Raw genomic sequence first — 19671 nt, 5'->3', positions numbered from 1 at the left:
CAAAAAAAAAAAAAAAAAAGTAAACAACTGTGAACAAAGACTGGAAGGGTAGTGTGGCTATTAAATGACGGAGTAGGAAATTGAATGTAAATTTTTAGTATTCTTTCCTGTATGCCTCTCAAGACATACAAGGAAATATAATAGAAAGGCACTATTAACAAAGGTATATACTACAAAGATGGTTCATTTTTGAAGAGTAAAGTTCATAATGTACTATAAGTGACTGTAAAATCTAGCAAGAAATTAAAAATTTTAAAAATGCTGCCCTGATATTAATGTTCAGCTTTTTCCTTTTAAAGCATGTCAACCCCAGCTATTCTCTTACTTGGGTAACAGCTGGGTTCTTTTTGTAGTTCAGGCAGAGAAATTCTGCCAGAGCCAAAAGCAGTTCAGTTCCAACTGGCGCATTTCCATGGATACCAGCAACAAAACGAATCTTTGGTTCTTCAGGCTCAGATACATTAGGCTTATTGGAGATCTCAAGGGACCAAATGTGACGGTATTCAGCGCTCTGTCCCAAACTTTCAAAAACCAGAAACAAAAATATCAGCAAGTAATCAAGCACTATGTTAACGTTGACTTACGGACTTTAAAAATAGAAATGAAAATAAAACACAAAAAGTTTTAAAAAGTCTTTAAAGAGTGAATCACTGTATCAGAAAACCTTAAGAAAATTAGTTTTCCTTGACCAAAGAACATCAAATAGATGATATTATCAGGTTTACGAAAGATTATGATTTAGTCTACCATCCTTCCAAATTCAGTCATTCTCATACAATCATCACAATATTTGCCCTATCTTCTTTAATCTATACTACTATTTAGTTAATATATATCTTTTGTCCTAACTCACAAATTAAATTTTTATTACAGAAATATTTAAGTATGTATGAATGCAGGTAACCTCCCTTATTTATTTATTTATATTATTATTATCATTATTATTATTATTATATTTTTAAGAGACAGGGTCTTACTATGTCACCCAAGCTGGAATGCAATGGCTTGATCATAGCTCACTGCAGCCTCAAATTCCAGGGCCTGAGTAATCCTCTGGCCTCAGTCCCCTAAGGGAGTAGTACTACAGGTTTGTGCCACCATGCCTGGATAATTTCTTTAAAAAATTTTGTAGAGACAGGGACTTGCTATATTGCTGAGGCTGGTTTCAAGTGCTTCTGGCCTCAAGTGATTCTCCCACCTCAGTCTCCCAAAGTCCCGGGATTACAGCATAAGCCACCACCCTGGCCCTCCCTTTTTAAATCTAAATTAATATTTGTAAATAAGTCATGTTACATTTTACTATAAATGCAACACCAGTTTCACAGTAAAAATAATTTGTGAGTGGGGAAAAAAATAACAATTCAATGAAAATTAAACAATGGTCAAATACTCTGCTTACCCAAGAGCTTTGAGCTTAAGGTCTGCTTTCTTTAGCATAAAGGGAGATTTACAAGAATTGGATAGAAAAAATATAATCATATTAAATTCAGAAAAATTAACAGAAACCCGATTGCTTTCTCATGATGCTATTCAATGGTACTTAGTGCCTGTTGGTGTACCACCTAAAACTCTCTTGTGCCCCACCACTGGCATGTGTGGCATATTTTGAGAAAATATTTAACTAAAAAGTGTGTCTTGAATCAGGAGGTTAAAAAAATTAAGTCAACTAAGTAAACAGACAGCAAAATAATGTCCAATTTTTGTTTGTTTTAGAGACAGGATCTTACTGTCACCTAGGCTGGAGTGCAGTGGTATGATCATAGTTCAGTGTAAATTGGAGCTCCTGGCCTCAAGCGATCCTCCCACTTGGACCTCCCAAAGTGCTGGGATTACAGGTGTGAGCCACTGTGCCCAGCCTGGTTTTATTTTAAAATTAAAAAAATATGAACCCTATGGTACTAAGATTGTATGATATTAAACCTGAAATAGCCAGAAATATTCAAGAATCAGTTAAGGAAGAAAAGTAATTGGTATTGCCAAAGAAACTAACACTCTGCATCTATGAACATTATAAATCAGAATTTGAGGAACTAAGTTTTCTAATGAAATTAAAAGGACCAATGAAGAAAGACAAAGTAAAAAGGTAAAAGGCTAAATAATGTTCACGAGGTTTGTAGCAGAGAACTATAAGCTCAAGGAAAAATGTAAAGACCTTACCTACAACAGGCAACCATAGGAATGGACAAATCATAGAAATAATTTTGGAGTAACTGTAACAAAATCTAAAATGAAGCAGTGCAAGTGAGGCAAGCAACCACCAGAAAGTGAAGGTAAAGGCTATCTCAGCTATCAGTTTTCCATCAGCCAGGACTACATATTCTCCCTGGGATCCACAATCACATAAGTCCCTAAGACTTCAAGTAAGAGACTGTGAATAAAGACTAGAATTAGGACAGCAACTAGGCTTCATTTTCTAATTTAAAAAAAAAGTTACACATAATCCCTAACAAGTGAGCTTATAGTTCTAAATTCCTCGCTTGCCCCAAGCAAAATAAAACAAACTAAACAATATTGAGTCAGAGCATATTAATAGATCTGTAGCTGAGTGATGGAAAGGGTTTTGCAATCAGTCAAAATAATTATCAGGAAAAGCAATTTTACATTTCCTGGAAGCATAGGCTATCTACTTCTCATCTAACAAGTAATTCTCCTTAAAGTTCCCAAGATTCACTATTAAAAAGATCTCCAAGTAAATACCTGTTGCAAAATAAGTAAACTCCAACTCTCTGTACATTCTGTTCCCAAATATTTCTATATAAATTACAATAACTATTCAACATGGCTAATGCTGATTTTACTCTTGGAAAAAAAAAAAAAAGACAGTAGAAAGTGACACTTACTTGGTAAGATTTGTAATATGTGGATAGTTCATTACAAGTCCTCTCAGAAACTCTGATAAGTCTTTGTAGGAATGGTATCGATAAAGAGCCAGATTTGAGGAGGAGCGTAACATGAGGCTTTCCAAACCATTCTCCGCTGAAAGGTCTTTAATTAAAGTTTCAAACTCTTTAGTAGTTGGATCACTGGCATCACTGGTGCTGGTGCTAGCCCCTTTTCCTTTCTTTGATTCACTGTTTGAATCTGCTGAGGATCGAACAAGTGTGAAGTTGACCTGAATAGCGCCTTCACTCTTGACAGTCACATTCTTGGTAACTGGATTATACCTATGACAAAGGAGACAGATCAGAACCACACTCCTGCAGCTGGAGTACCCAAACCCTGGGAAGGCAGTTGAACAGAGAACGTGAGAATCCTTGGGATAAATGTGGTGCAGCTTCCTAAAGAGACAAAATTTTAACATTGAGTAATTTATTATTTTTAATACATTAATAATACATTAATAGACATGGGTATACTACAAAATATGCATGGACTTTTTTCATAATTTTTTTTTTAAGACGGAGTCTTGCTCTGTCACCCAGGCTGGAGTGCAGTGGCACCATCTCAGTTCATAGCAACTCCGCCTCCTGGGTTCAAGTGATTCTCCTGCCTCAGCCTCCTGAGTAGCTGGGATTACAGGTGCCCACCACCATGTCTGGATAATTTGTGTATTTTTAGTAGAGACGGGATTTCAACATGTTTACAGGTGAGTCTCAAACTTCTGACCTCAAGTGATCTACCTGCCTCTGCCTCCCAAAGTGCTGGGATTACAGGCCTGAGCCACTGCACCTGGCCTAGGTTTTTAAGATTAATTATATGGCTTTAAAAGAAATTTAGTGCTTGTAGTGGATACTCCCATGTCTCCTGGAACTTAAATTCACTTGTCTTCTATCAGGGTATATGGGTGGAAAAGTTGGAGGGGTGCTAAGTTAGGACATTCTCTGCCAAACACATCCTTCTCACCCTGTTTCTCAGATCCTCTGCTGCTTTAGTTAACACTCTGCCAAAATAGAAGAATCACAGAAAAGACCTCATTACTCATTAGTGTGAGGTTCTAACCCATCCATTTATGGACCACTAGATATCTGAAAACCATTAAAAAACAAAGGCAACGACTAAAATGTTTTCATATATTTACCCTTACTTCAATGGGTATTCAAACTAACTCTTTAGAAATAAGTTATCTAGCAGGAGGAAGGGAAAATGTCCTGTGGTAACATCTATACTTATCAAAAGATAAAAAAGAAAACTACAAGAGAAACCCTGTCTCTACTAAAAATACAAAAATTAGCTAGGTGTGGTGGCACACACCAGTAATATCAACTACTTGGGAGGCTGAGGCACAAGCATCCCTTGAACCCAGGAGGCAGAAGTTGCAGGGAGCTAAGATAGTGCCTCCAGCCTGGGTGATAGAGAGAGGCACTGCCTCAAAAAAAAAAAAAAAAAAAAAAAGTTACTAGCATGTTAAATAGACTGCATTGCTTTGGGCTTGCCTTTATTTAGCAAATAAAGAGAATGATAAATATTCTTTCTATGCATTTTCTAGGTTCTTTGTGCTTCATGAACTAACACTTTTGTTACTCCTTTTAAGGAAAAACTATCTTGAACACATTTCCAATAAATTCTACTACAAATTGGAACTGACTTTGTAGAATTACTTCAGCCTTACTCTCCTTTTTAATAAAAAACCTAAGGCCATGAGGATCAGGATTTGATGTGTATTCTAAAGTGTTTTGCCTAATGTCCAGGTTGGAAGCATGTCACAATGAGTCAACTAAGCAATAACTAGAATATTTATTCCAGGAATCTTTTTTTTTTTTTTTCATGTACTCTATCTGCCACTAAAGGAGAGGCAAAGGTATAACTGCCCCTAAACTTCCCAGCAATCCATTCAAAGTTGCTTAACTAGAATGTTCTGGTAATAATCCTCCAGAATGGAGCCATGTTTGTCTGTCCCCCAAGCACTCTATTTCAAAGCATTCAGTCACTCACCCTCGAGCAGATGCTGTGATTTTATAAGTTCCTGGAACCAGGAGACGCCAGTAATCTCCAGTTTTGTAAGTAGTCACTGGGTGATTAATCTCAGCAACACTAATGGTGGCATTTAATATACCCCTGCCATCTGTGGCATCTAGAACAAATCCTTTGACGCCCTGATGAACCTGGATTAAGTACAAGGACACCAGATTTCAACAGTAAATATCATCATCTAATTATCTTGGGAGGTCATATTCAAAATAACAGATTGTTAACACAAATAAATGGAACAAACAGGAATTTAGGAGTTCAGAGTGAAGTTCAACGTAAATGTTCATTAAAATATTTCTGAAGGCTAATTTTTCATAGGCTTTGTTTCTCTTTATCATGAAGAATATAAATAACACTGTTTAAACTTTAGCACATTCCGATGATTTCAGAATATATGACATATATTCTGTCATATATTCTGAAATCATCGGAATGTGCTAAATATAGCTGTTAATTTTCTTGGGTAGGATAGTTAATTTTCTTGGGTAGGATAGTAGCACTTACAGTATGTAGTAGCTCCTTATTTTTAGGAGATAGATGCTGAAATAATATTTAAGGGTAAAATACCATACCTGCAATTTATATTAAAATAGTTCAGTCAAAAATATGTATGTATATGTCAGAGTGTAAATAAAATTTACATTAAAATAAAGCAAATACAACAAAATGTTAAAAATGTTAAATCTAGGTATAGGAGTAATTATTGGCTAGTCATAACTTTTCTGTATATTTAAAATTTTTCAGAATAAAATGTCTTTAAATATAGTAAAAAACTCACAGACTTTATGTCACACCACTCAGGAAAAAGAAAAATGCAGAAATGTACTGACATAAAGTATTAGTCTGATTATCCTAATTAACATTAGCGTATTTCTTATAATCTTTACCTATTGGCCACCACACATACCCAAAAAAAAGGAAATTAATCATTTCACAGTAAATCACTGGCAGTAAGAAAAAGAATAAAAACATTTACTCTACAGCCCATCTTTCTATCACTTGGCCAATGATTAGGTGTGTATCCAATTTATGTTGGTCTTTTTTAAACACAGGGTAAAAAGTGACCACTAATCCTTAAGAGCCAAATATCACTACCTTGTTTAATCATTTTCAACTTTTCCTCACATATACAGATAAACTCATTTCCATCCATGAATTTTCTAGATAAATATATTAAACACCTTGGAATCTACAAATTGGTTAAATATATTAAAACAAATTGAAATTTTAAAGAGTATATTCTAAAATTACCGCATAAAAACCATGTGTACACACAAACATCTTTTCACCCTTGGGAGAAATTTCATACTTTTCCCCTGAATAGTCACCTGTTTCATAAACTGGATTAGTGATCTTCGATTCTGTTCCCAAAAGTTTGGCAGCTCTTTCTCAAATGGATATTTCACACAACCTAGTTCAATAGTCACTTCAAAGCAATTTGTTTGTAAATAGTTCCAGTCCTGCATTCCTCCTAAAAGATAAAAATTAAAATTAATCACTCTGAAGAAGTTCTAAACAGCTCAGATCTCAAAAAGTAAGCAATAGTCCTAGTAAAAAGCCAAATTTATCTCTTATCAGCATTGATTGAAAAATGATAATGTGTTCATGTAAGGGCACTTTGATAACATGTTCATGTGAGGGCAAAACACCTACACCTTCATGTTTAAGAACTCAAATATAGCTTACACTCTTCTATTAGCACATGGAAGATTCTTTGTAATAGCCAGAAGTAAAATGTAATCCTTTAATCAAGTTTTAGTGTAGTATTCTTACTCAACCCTCAATGTACATCAAACACAAAAGTAGTTGAAAAGATTATTTAAATATTTTAAACTACTTAAACTATGTTTTAAAAATAAAGATCATTCCTCAAAATTGAAAGATCAGTAACAAGCAGCACCATCTAGGAAAGCAGAAAGGCCATCAAGTTGTAAGGTCTTGATATAAAAGAATCTTTACCTGGGACATTATACCAACTAGCTCCATTTGTTATTCCATGAGGAAAATATTCATTAGGATACATATTCTTGCAAGGTCTACCTTGAAACATCTGGGAATTTTCCTGGAAAACCAAAAAGAATCTTTACTTGTATTTGTTTGTATCTCCATCAAAACATATATATATATATATATATATATACTGGGAAGATACAGGAAAATAATAAAAGTGGCTTCCAATAGGGTGTGTGAGGGGTGGACGTAGGAGTAGGGTGGGGCTATGAGTAGTGAGACTTTTCAGTGTATAGCTTTTTATGCCATTTTGATTTTTCACTATCTGAACTTTATTTTAAAAAATCAAAATTAAATGTGCTCTGTGAGAAAATATTGACTTCATTTATTACTCACAATTACAAGTAATATAAAACCCAGCTGAACCCCTCTCTAAAAAACATTTCTGTTCATATTCATACTTTCGTTTCATGCCTTCAAGGATCTTGAAGTCCAAAAAAGATAATACACACAGAATAAGAGTAAGCAGCTTTCCCTGACTTCTAGCAGGAATAAGATGGCCCCTCTGTGCTCTGACTGCCCTCCGTACAATTATCTTACATTACAACTACAATTGCACCTTTTTCTTCCCTAAAGACAACGTTTCCTTGAAACAGTTTGTGTGTCTGTGTCCTTAGCATCTAGCATACAGTAGGCGTCCAACTGATAACTCAATGAAGGGTAAGAAAAACTGCCATGGAGACACAAACACCATTGAAAGCAAGAGGAGAGAAAGATTACATCTGATCAGAGTGGCAGGGGGAGTTTCCTAGAAGAAATTGAGCTTTGAAAGATGGTCAAAACTTCATTTATCTCTTTTTGAAAGAGAAAAAAAGTACTGAAAATGTAAAGATAAAAAGAATAATTTCTCATTTTTCTACCACAGATAATTAACCATTTAACTTTAAAATATATAAACAGGGACAGGTAAGATCACGCCTGTAATCCCAACACTTTGGGAGGTCAAGGTTGGAGAACTGCTTGAGCTCAGAAGTTCAAGAACAGCCTGGGGGATACAGTGAGACCTTGTCTCTATGGAAAAAAAAAAAAAGCCATGCATGGTGCCAGATGCCTGTAGAACCAGCTCCCTGGGAGGCTGAGACAGGAAAATAGCTTGACCCCGGGAGGTTGAGGCTGCAGTAAGCCATGACTGCACCACTGCACTGCAGCCTGGGTGACAAAGCAAGACTCTGTCTTAATAAAAACAAAATAAAATAAACGATCCCCTTCTAGAAACTTAATATGCCAATTAAAGGCTTATCATCTCATCACTCTTTTATCAAATAAAAACCATAATTTTAGATTACTGTAATAATTATATGCATGCTCTTTGGCTTTGGTTTTGTTTTGGTTTGAAACTGGGTCTTGTTTTGTCACCCAGCTCGGAGTGCAGTAGTGGAAACACAGCTCACTGCAGCCTCAATCTCCCCACGCTCAGGTGATCCTTCCACCTCACCCTCCTGAGTAGCTGGGACCATAGGCGTGCACCAACACACCCAGCTAATTTTTGTATTTTTTGTAGAGATGGGGTTTGACTATGTTGCCCAGGCTGGTCTTGAACTACTGGGCTCAAGGAATCTGCCCATCTCGGCCTCCTAAATAGTTGAGATTACAGGTGTGAGCCATCACACTGGACCTGGTATATAACTTTTAGACCTTTTTTTTTAACTTATATACGAATGGAGAATGGATGCTTCACCCCTCAGTCTTCTTTATGTTTTCAAAATCCACCTTATTGAGATATAATTCACATTCCACACAATTGACTCCATTTAAAGTGTACAATTCAATGGTTTTTAGTATTCACAGAGTTGTATAACCACCCACCATAATAAATTTTAGGACACTTCATCACCCCACAGGGAAACTCTGTATCTATTAGCATTCTCCATTTTTCCCCAACCTCCACTCCCTACACCCACTCCAAACCATAGGCAACTACCAATCTACTTTCTGTCTCTATGGGTTTGCCTATTCTGAACATTACATATAAACCGAATCATACATTATGTAGTCTCTTGTGACTTCTTTCACTTAGCACGTTTTTAAGGGTCATTCAAGTTGTACCATGTATCATTATTTCATTACTTTTTATGGCTGAATAATATTCCACTGTATGATTTTATATGTCTACTTATCAGTTTGTTAACCCATTCATCAGTTGATGGACATTTTGGTTGTTTCCATTTGGGGCTATTATGAATAATGCTGCTACAAATATTCATGTACAAGCTTTTGTGTGAATACATGTTTCCATTTTTCTTGGGTATATACCTAGCAGTGGAATGCTGGGTCATACTATAATTCTATATTTAATGTTTTGAAGCACTGCCAGACTGTTTTCCAAAGCAGTTATACCATTTTACACCCCACCAGCAATGTACATATAAAGGTTTCAATTTCTCCACATCTTTGCCTGTGCATATTTTCCATTTTTTAAATTACAGTCATCCTAGTGGGTAAGAAGAGGTATTGACTTGCATTTCTCTAATGGCTAACAATATTGAGCATCTTTTCATGTGCTTGTTAGCCATTTCCTCTTCTTTAGAGAAATGTCCATTCAGATCCTTTCCCCATTTTTCACTTGGATGATTTGTCTTTTTACTATTTAGCTGTAAGAGTTCTTTATATATTTTAGATATAACACCTTTATCATATGATTTACAAAAATTTTCTCTCATTCTGTGGATCATCTTTTTATTTATTTATTTTTTGGGGGCTAGGGTCTCCTGCCACCCACGCTGGAGTGCAGTGGCATGATCATAGCTCACGATAGCCTCTACTTCTTGGGCTCAAGCAATCCTTCGGCCTCAGCCTCCCAAGTAGCTGGGACTACAGGCACATGCCACCACGCCCAGCTTCTATGGGCTGTCTTTTTACTTCCTGAATGTTATCTGTTATGGATTGAGTTGTGTCCTCCAAAAATATATTGAAGTCCTAACCCTCAGTACCTCAGAATGTGATCTTATTTGGAAATAAGTTCCTTACAGAGGTAATCAAGTTAAAATGAGGTGATTAGCATGGGCTCTAATCCAATATGACAGTGTCCTTGTACAAAGGGGAAACTGGGATACAAAGACACGGGGAGAATGCCATGTGATGAAGAAGGGTTGGAGTGAAGGAATGCCAATGGTTGCCAACAAAGCACCAGAAACTAGGGAGAAACAAGGAAGGATTCTTCCACAGTTTCAGAGGGAGCATGGCCCTGGCAACACTGTGATTTTGGACTTCTGGCCTCCAGAACTGTGAGACAATAAATTCCTGTTGTCTTAGACAATCCAGTTTGTGGAATTTTGTTACAACAGAACAAAAAAAACAGTTTTCTTTGCAGTAAAGAAGTTTTTAATCTTGATGATGTCCAATATATCAACCTTTTCTTGTCACTTGTGCTTTTGATGTCTTATCTAGAGGAGAACCAAAGTCTCAAAAATGTATTCCTTTTTTTTTTTTTTTTAGTTTTATAGTTTTAGTTCCTATATTTACGTTTATGACCAATGGTAAGCTAATTTTGGGGTGCGGAGTGAGGAAGGTATCTAGTTTATTCTTTTGCATATAAATATCCAATTGTCCCAGCACCATTTATTTTAACAATCTATTCTTTGCCTATTGAATTGTCTTGGCATCCTTTTCTAAAAAAAAATCAACTGACCATCAATGTAAGAATTTATTCCTGGGCTCTCAGTTCTATTTCATTGATCTGTATGTCTGTCCTTATGCCAGTACCACACTATATTAATTACTGTAGCTTTGTGGTAAGTTTGGAATTGGATGTACGAGTTCCCTAACTTTTGTCATTTATTCTTCATTTCAGAGATAATTTTGTCTTTTTCTTCCATTTTTTTTCCTGAGTCCTATAAACTTTATTTTATTTCTCCCTGTTTTTTTGTTTCCTGGCTTCTGTTTTTATTTTTTGACTATCTGAGTTGAGGTAGTTTCTCATATCCTCAACGTATATTTGGGTATGCTTAATCTGTTTAGAAAGCCAACTGAACAGTTTTCTTCTGCTTCTTGATTACTTTTTGCTAATGGTAGGGTTTCCTTAGTTTCTATATGTGATATTTCATTTCTTAATTTTCTGCAATCGTTTTCCATGGACTTTATTTTCCTCTTGTTTATTTCTATGATATTGGGCATTTAATATCATTCCTAGCTTAATTCTAGCAAAATCCAGGAACCTCAATGTGGTTATTTATTTGTCTCGGTGGTAAGGGTGGAGCTGGAAGTCTTCTGATTTTAAGGTTCTTTTCTGTTTTGTAAAACCTTACATTTCTCCCCACTTTTTCCTTTTCCCATTCACCATTTAATTGTCAAGGAGCACTTCTTCATTTCTATCTTTGTCTTTTTTTTCCTCCTCCAGAAGCTATGAGTTTGGAAGATCTCCCTGTAACCATCCTCTCCTTTTAAACTGTGCTTATCCTGTTAAATCACACCAAATCCTTTAAGTTGTATGCATTTTGAAATCTCTTCCCTGTATTCCAGAGCTCTCATCTGCCCAGTTATTCTTTTAGTATTTTTGGATTTAGCGCATATGTGATGTATGGTGGTCACTCCAAATTACCTTCACAGCTGCCCTTCAGTGGCACCCACTTCTGTCTTCTCCATAAGTTTTCGTGGTCTGCTTTACCTCATCACAAAGCCTTGTGGTGGGGCAAAGACGGGTAGGTGCATGATAGATCATGCTGAGATTTCTTGATTTTTAAAAAATTTACAGTTATTTTGCAGTTTCAGGATCTTTTGTGATGCCAACAGTGTGGTTTTGTGTAAAATTTGGTAGTTTTTAAGTCGTTTTATATTGTTTAAAGAAAAACCCTGGGAGATTGGTTATCATATAGCCATTATTGTCTTTGGCTGCTCAGATATCTCCCAAGACTATTTACTTTTGAGAAGTTTTGAAGAGTAAATATAAAGAAACTTGGAATGGTAGCTTCATGGGGACTTATTAAGGTTAGTAGAAAATATTTTTAGAGGAGCTGCTTATGACCAAGGAAAAAAAAGGCTGTGAGTGAAGACTGGGGAGTTTAATTATCACCTTCCCCATTTACAACATAAGATATGAAGACATAAGATTCTAGGAGGTAGAATGCAGTGGGATCAAGAAATGGAGGAGAATATTGTTAAGACACATATAAGTAACAACTGAGAAGACAGAATCTTAGTGAACTCACATCAGATTACTCAAAGTTCTACTTCAGTTCAATGCAAAGTGATTGACTATGAATAAGAGGGATAGAGCTGGAATAGGAGGCTCAGATAGAGGATAAAGGCTCTGAATCACCATAGTGGGAACTGAGCCAGGGAGTCAAGTAGCTAAACAGGAAATGTTGCCATGTAGGACTGAGGGTTCAGCTGAAGTTGTAGAGCATACATATGGACTATAGCAAATTGTCATGACTGCGTGACCACTCTGGGCTATACCTGTAATATTGGTATGGAGAAAAGAGATAATGGTAATTACTGAGGACTGGAGGGCAAAGCAGATATGTCAAAGGGGTGTACAAGATCCTTAGGAGAATCATTGAAAAGGTATGTCCATGGGTCTAGGCTACAGAGAAAGGTAAATCAAATCAAAAGGGTTAATAGTCTAAGAAAACAAAGAGAAGATAAGGAACTAGAAGCCAAAATGAAGGGGAAAAGCAGAAATCATGAGAATGAGCATAGAATGTGATGGGAATATATGCAAAATCCGACCATTTAATTTTTATTTTGATGGTTGGGACACTATCCATTCTCCTCTTATTACTCCACGTGTGTACTTCAAAAACACATATATGTCCAAACAGAAGGCAATAATTCTCTAAGGTGAAATGAACAGCTGTACTCCTGTAGTAGAAACTGAACAATCTCACAAGATTCATTTGCAGAGAATGAGGGAATGGGAAAGGATAGAGGGCTGTGACTGGAGAGTACAGAGTTACAGTAATAATATTCATTACCTATAACCAATAATAGTACCAATATAACCAATAATAATACTAAGTCAGTAGTAACACCAAAAATTGAAACTAACAAGCCCAGTTTACAAGCCTCAACTTTTAACATGTTTCTAAGACAATTTTTATTTTTTTGAGACAGGGTCTCAGCTTTGTCACCCAGGCTAGAGTATAGTGTTGTGATCAAGCTCACTTCAACCTCAATCTCCTGGGACAGAGTGATCTTCCCACCTCAGCCTCCTAAGTAGCTGGGACAACAAATGTGTGTCACCATGACCGGCTAATTTTTTAAATTTTTATTTGTAGTACAGGCAAGCTCTTGCTATGTTGCCCAGTCTGGTCTCAAACTCCTGAGAGCTCAAGCAATCCTCCTGCCTTGCCCTACCAAAGTGCTAGGATTCCAGGCATAAGCCACCAGGCCTGGTGCTAAGAATGATTTTTAAATTAAATTTTCACACACAACACATTTTAACATTCCCGATGGTAAGAGTAATCCATGTTCATTATAGGAAGTTTGGAAAATACAGAAGTTTCTGCCTGCTTTTCCTTGCTATATGTAACTATAGGATCTTAAAGACCTTAGACTAAAGTTTGGCAATTTTTTCCTGTAAAAAACCAGACAGCAAATATTTCAGACTTTTTAGATGCAAAAGTCTTTGCTGAAACTACTCAACTTTGCCGTTTGATCACTGGATTTTTCTTCTTTAGTTTGTTAATATAGTAAATTATACTGACTTACTTTGAAATGTTGAAGGAGAAAGCAGCCACACACAATATATAAAAATATAGCTGTGGCTGTGTGTCAATATAATTTTATTTACAAAAACAGGTGGTGGGCAAGATTTGGCCCCAGAGCTATAATGCACTAAGCCCCTTTCTTGGTCTACTTTCTGGGCTTATAACTTATTTGTCAAATAAAATAAATTGACATGTATATGTTCCAGGTACTGTGCTAAAACCATAGATAAAAGGCCAATGGAGAAAGACATGCAGTGTATTCAAAAGTGAGGTGGGAAACAGGAGAAAAAGCTGTTTTTCAGAAACAGCTGTCATGCTTTCGTAACTATGGAAGCACTTGACCTGAGTCTTGAAGGACTTTAAAGCATATTTTTAAATAAAATAATTAATTTTATAGCATTTTATATTCAAAGACAAGCCTACCTTGGAATAAGAAAGTGCTATTTGTTGAAACACAGCATCATCTGGTGATTTACTATATGTGGCAAGTCCTTGTTCATCATCATCAAAAGGGTAGTTAACCACCAAAGAACCTATAAGGGAAAAGAGGAAAATGTATCACGTTGTCTGTTTCAAGATGAATTATTAACATAAAGCTTTTCAGAATACTGCCAGAGAAGAGAAAACAATAAAATTTGCCAAGCAAAATTTCCTCAACAGAAATGAAAACTACACTAATTTCTTCAATAGAAAATCAAAGTGAAAAAGTGAGAAAATATCTTTCAAATGGCTACTTTTCTAAAGCCAAAAAAAAGATGTATAGTACTTCTACCAGTCTACCTCAAAAAAATAATTAGCATCAACACAGAAAGGATTAGCAACAAAAGAAAAAGGCAGATATATAGGATTCCATTAAAATAAAAAACTTTTATGCATCAAGGACATAAGAAAGAGAAAAGACAACCTATAGAATGCGGGAAAATATTTTGCAAGCCTGATAAGGGTCCAGTATCCAGAACATATTTTAAAACTCTTTCAACTTAACAACAAAGACAAAAACTCAATTAAAATTTGGGCAAAGGACTTGAACAGATATTTCTCCAAAGAACATAGATAAATGGCCAACAAGCTCATGAAAATATCCTCGGCATCATTAGTTATTGGAGAAATGCACACCAAAACCAAAATGAGGTACTACTTCTCACCCACTAGGATGGCTATAATAATAAAAATAGAAAATAGTAAATGGTGGTGAGGATAGGAAGAAATTGGAACCTCATACATTGCTGGCAGGAATGTAAAATAGTCCAGCCTCAGCAATTTCTCAAAAAGCTTAACATGGAATTATCATATGACAATTTCACTCCTAGGTGCACACCCAAAAGAACTGAATACAGGGGCTGTGTACAGTAGTTCACGCCTATAATCTCAGCACTTTGGGAGGCCAAGGCAGGTGGATTGCTTGAGCCCAGGAATTCAAGATCAGTCTGGGCAACACTGGGAGATCCTGTCTCTACAAAAAATTAAAAATAAGCTAGGTGTGGTGGTGCATGCTTGCAGTTCCAGCTACTTGGGAGGCTGAGGTAGGAGGATTGCCTGAGCTCAGGAGTTTGAGGCTGCAGTGAGCCATGATCACACCACTTACATTCCAGCCTGGGTAACAGAGTGATGCTCTGTTTCAAAACAAGGGGGGCACAGGGAAAAGAAAAAAGGAACTCAAATAGATATCTGAATGCCAATGAGCATAGAAGAATTTTTCATTGTAGTCAAAAAGTCAAAACAACCCAAATGTCCATCAGTAAGTAAATGGATAAAGTAAATGTGATATTGATACATACACATGTATATATAATACACTATTATTCAACCATAGAAAGGAATGAAGTACTGATACATGTTACAACATGAGTGAACCTTGAAAACACTGTGCTAAATCAAAGAAGCCAGACACGAAAGGTCATATGCTATATGATTCCATTTCCATGAAATATCCAGAATAGGTAAATCCCCAGAGACAGAACAAAGATTGGTGGTTACCAGAGCTTGAGGGGAGAAGGGAAAGGGGAGTCACTGTTAAATGGGTGTGGGGTATCCTTTCGGGGAGATAAAAATGTTTTGGAACAAGATAGAGGGGGCAGTTACAAAACACTATGAATGCACTAAATGCCACTGGAATTATGTAAACTTCGCCTCAATAAAAAAATTAGTATCAAAATTTTTGAAAATTTATGAAAAAGAATATTGCTTTACCCTATCTTCTTTCAAGATCCTTCTAAATTATAAAGTTGGCAGTGAAAGGAATCAGAACATGCTGCCCCAGAATATGACTCTTTAGCGTATTAATTATTTAGGGCTGAAGGCAACTGAGAAACAGCAGATGCAGGAAAGGCTATCTACCCTCCCCCTTTCTGCCTAAAATTGGGCATAAATTTCACATGAGAAAGGCACCTTCCTGGTACCATCAGAGATGGGATAATCAATGCCAAGATGAGTTGACACAAACAAACCTTAGTGAAATAACCCTCATCTTTCATTAGTTTCCCCCACATATTTCCTAGTCACTTTCCTACAATTTATCACCCTTAGAAGTCCAAACCCCTTCCTTTGTGTAGTCACTTTTCCACAAGGTATCTATCACCCTTTGCTATAAGAGCACTAAGTCCTTAACACTAACTGCTTTTCTGAGGGTTTCACGTCTTTCCTATGAACTCCCCCACCGCCTGTTGCCTGTGCCACATACAAACATCAATAAAATTTGTATGCTTTTTCCTTTTAATCTGTCTTTTATCACCTTAATTCACAAGCTCCAGCTACGGAATCTATGAGGTTTTTTATTCCTGTAGAGCAACAAAGAAATTCTCCTTCAAACTGCTTTGCCAAGATTTCAAACTCCATTTAAATAAGGATTTTAAGATGAGAAAACAAAATATGTCATGGAAAGAAAAATGTCTGCACGACTGAAGATTCCTACCTCTCACCATGCCAAGGTTTGGATACCACATCTGTAAATCTGTGACTTATTTTCACCGGAATGTAACTATTATTAACTTTTTAGATTTAGCCAACATGATGTGTGATTTATTATGAGAATATTTTTAAAGCTCTAAATAGAAAGTGTCTTCTATCAAACACAGCATTAAACACATAAAATATAATAAAAGAAACAAAAAATTTATTTTTCCAACTAGGGTATAACTTCATCATTCTTTTTTGACTCTCTGAGAAGAATATATGATTACCAACTGTAGAAGTACTTTTTTCTACTATTGGCAATCTTTCAAAGCAATTTTTGGAGAATCTCACTTAACTTCCTAAATCTAAATATCCATCAGTATGTACTGTCATTCTAAAATGGCAGGATACTCTATATGACATGAAGGCTCAACTATGATACTTCTGGATATTCCAATAAATGTTGAAACTAAATTTCTTCCCCATTGCCCCTGGTGCTAATACTTGTTCCTTTTTTTTTTTTTTTTTTTTTTTTTTAGCAGTTTTACTGATATAATTCAAATACCATGCAATTCACCCATTTAAAGTTGGTTATATTCACAGGGTTGTACAACCACTACCACTATCTAGTTATAGAACATTTTCAAAACTCCAAAAAGAAACCCCAAAATCCACTAGCAGTCACTCCCCTATCACCTCCTACCACTATTCACTTCAGCCCAATGCAATCTTTAATCTACTTTCTGTCTCTATGGATATGCCTACTCTAAAAATTTCATAAAAATATAATCATTAACTTGATTTAAAAAAATAATAATCATGCACCATGTGGTCTCTTATGACTGGCTTTTGTCACTTAGCATAAGGTTTCAAGGATCTATGTTATAGCATGTATCAGCACTTGATTCCTTTTCGAGACAAATAATATTCATTGTAAGGGCAGACCACATTTTATTTATCCATTTATCAGATGATGGTTGTTTGGGTTGTTTCTACTTTTTTGTTATTGTGAATAATCCTGAATGAACATTCGTGTACACTGAACATTCATATACATGAGCATTGTATATTAAATGAGTGAACATTTTGTTCAAGTGAGTTTATGTGTGGACACATTTTGGTTCTCTTGGGTACTGATATCTTCACTCTTATTCACAACCTTAGTTGGATATTGTGGTGATTTTTCATCTTGACACTCATTCTATTCAACTGATCCATCCCTGCTAAATTATATGGAGGTATATGCGCTCAGGTACTACATGAGAATGTGGTCATTTTGCTGCAGTTAAGGACATACCAAGTGAAAAATAGAGAATATCAAAATCTAAATTTACATGAAAGAATTTATTAAACTTCAAGGAGAAAACAGAAAAAAACATTTGGATCAATTTTTATTAATGACAAAGAATATGTTACCAAGTTCCCAGTGTGAGAGATAAATACAAAATACCTGAAGAACTATGAGAGGAAGAGGAGAGGAGAAGGAAGAGCAGAGTAGGGGGAGAGATGGGGGAGAAGGAGAGGAAAGGAGAAAAAAGACAAGACAAGAGAAGAAAGGGGACAGGAGATAAGAGAAGGGAGAGACAGAAGTAGTAGGTGAGAAAGGAGAGGAGAAAGGGTGGAGAGAAGAGATGGGGGTAGAAGGAGAAGAGAAGAGGAGGAAAAAAATGAGAGAAAGCAGGAGGAAAGAAACAGCCAGGACACTGGCTGAAAAAGTAATGAGAAAAGACCTTTACTGTTGTCTGCCATAAAAGCAGTAACAGGATACTCATTTTAAGAAAGCATAACACTACAAACAGATAAAATTCCACCAGGATTTCCAAATGCTCTCAACAAGAACTAATTAGTAGAATATAAAGTTGCCATACCTCCATGCAGGTTTGCTGAAAGTACAAATGGATAGGACTTCATCCAGCTCATTACAGCAATAGTTTCTGGTTGCGTAGGATCTGTGATCTGAACAAACTGGTCTGGGAAATTTCGGTTCAGGTCAAAGTTGTTGCTGTTGTTTCTGCCAATTACACTTATTGAATCTCCTGTATGATATGATAAAGGATGTGAATATAAGCCATGTTCACTTCTATTTTATTCCAACACGTACTACTTCAGATACCTTAACTCAAGGCAAATGTGAACATATCAGGCTTCACTATTATCAATCACCTATGATTATGAAATTGTCTTTGCAAAATTATTACAGTAGGACAAATCTGACATAGTTGACTCCACATTTTTTTTTTTTTTTGAGATGCAGTCTCAGCCACCCAGGCTAGAGTGCAGTGGCACAATCTCAGCTCACTGCAACCACCATCTCCCAGGTTCAAGCAATTCTCCCATCTCAGCCTCCCAAGTAGCTGGGATTCCAGGCACCTGCCATTATGCCTGGCTAATTTTTGTATGTTTTAGTAGAGATGGGGTTTCATCATGTTGGCCAGGCTGGTCTTGAACTCCTGACATCAGGTGACTCGCCCCCCTCAGCCTCCCAAAGTGCTAGGATTACAGGAGTGAGCCACCATGCCTGGCCAGACTCCACCTTACTTCTAACCTCCAAGCTGTCCTTGGTCATTCCTGGGCATCGGCCAAGCTAACTTTGGGAGAAATTTAGCTTACAGTTTAATTTTAAAGCAAGGATGATAATAACCTTTCCCAAAACTAAACCACCTTTGTAAAACTAATGAAAGGTCACAAGGTTGGGATTATAAGAGGGGCCTGAATTTGGCTAACACGTATGTGTAATTAAAGGATAACCAGCCATCGTTTTGGAAGTTATAAGATTTGTAACTTCCCCAACTACTCCTGTAGATAACATCACTATTGAACCTAAGATTGGCCTTCTGAGACGTTTTTCAGACTTTTGCATTTCTGACAACCAGCTGACATCACCAAAACCAGTGACTTGTAACTCAGCTGGTCCTGTGGCTCCCAACCAGAAGCTGACTCAGCACATGAGGACTGTTTTCCACATCCCTATGATTTCATCTCCAACCAATCAACCCATTCTCTAGCCCCTTGTCCATCAAACTATCTTTGAAAAACCCTAATCTCTGAGCCTTCGGGGAGACTGATTTGAGTGATAACTCCAGTTCTCCTGCGTGGCTGGCCTTGCATGAATTAAACTCTTTAATGCGATACCATGGTCTCAATGCACTATTTTGCCTGTGTAGCAGGCAGGAAGAACCTGTAAGACATTACTTTTTTTTTTTTTTTTTTTTTT

At 36.4% G+C, this 19671-nt stretch overlaps 1 protein-coding gene across 2 annotated transcripts in view; it reads right to left on the bottom strand.

The window, feature by feature from the left end:
* CPD (carboxypeptidase D) overlaps positions 1 to 19671 on the bottom strand; it is a 91366-nt gene that overhangs the window by 23655 nt on the left and 48040 nt on the right. For both annotated transcript variants that reach the window (XM_011990384.1, XM_011990385.1), the window contains exons 7-13: positions 18326 to 18493; positions 13989 to 14098; positions 6868 to 6970; positions 6237 to 6379; positions 4873 to 5042; positions 2841 to 3164; positions 326 to 521 (exon numbers count right to left, since the gene is read on the bottom strand). In XM_011990384.1, the coding sequence (XP_011845774.1) occupies positions 326 to 521; positions 2841 to 3164; positions 4873 to 5042; positions 6237 to 6379; positions 6868 to 6970; positions 13989 to 14098; positions 18326 to 18493 (1214 nt within the window). The remainder of the gene's footprint in view (positions 1 to 325; positions 522 to 2840; positions 3165 to 4872; positions 5043 to 6236; positions 6380 to 6867; positions 6971 to 13988; positions 14099 to 18325; positions 18494 to 19671) is intronic.

The sequence above is a fragment of the Mandrillus leucophaeus genome, unplaced genomic scaffold (genome assembly GCF_000951045.1).
Source record: "Mandrillus leucophaeus isolate KB7577 unplaced genomic scaffold, Mleu.le_1.0 Scaffold379, whole genome shotgun sequence".
Taxonomy (NCBI): Eukaryota; Metazoa; Chordata; class Mammalia; order Primates; family Cercopithecidae; genus Mandrillus; species Mandrillus leucophaeus.
The sequence above is the reverse complement of the archived record's forward strand: the minus strand, read 5'-3'. Positions and strand labels throughout refer to the sequence as shown.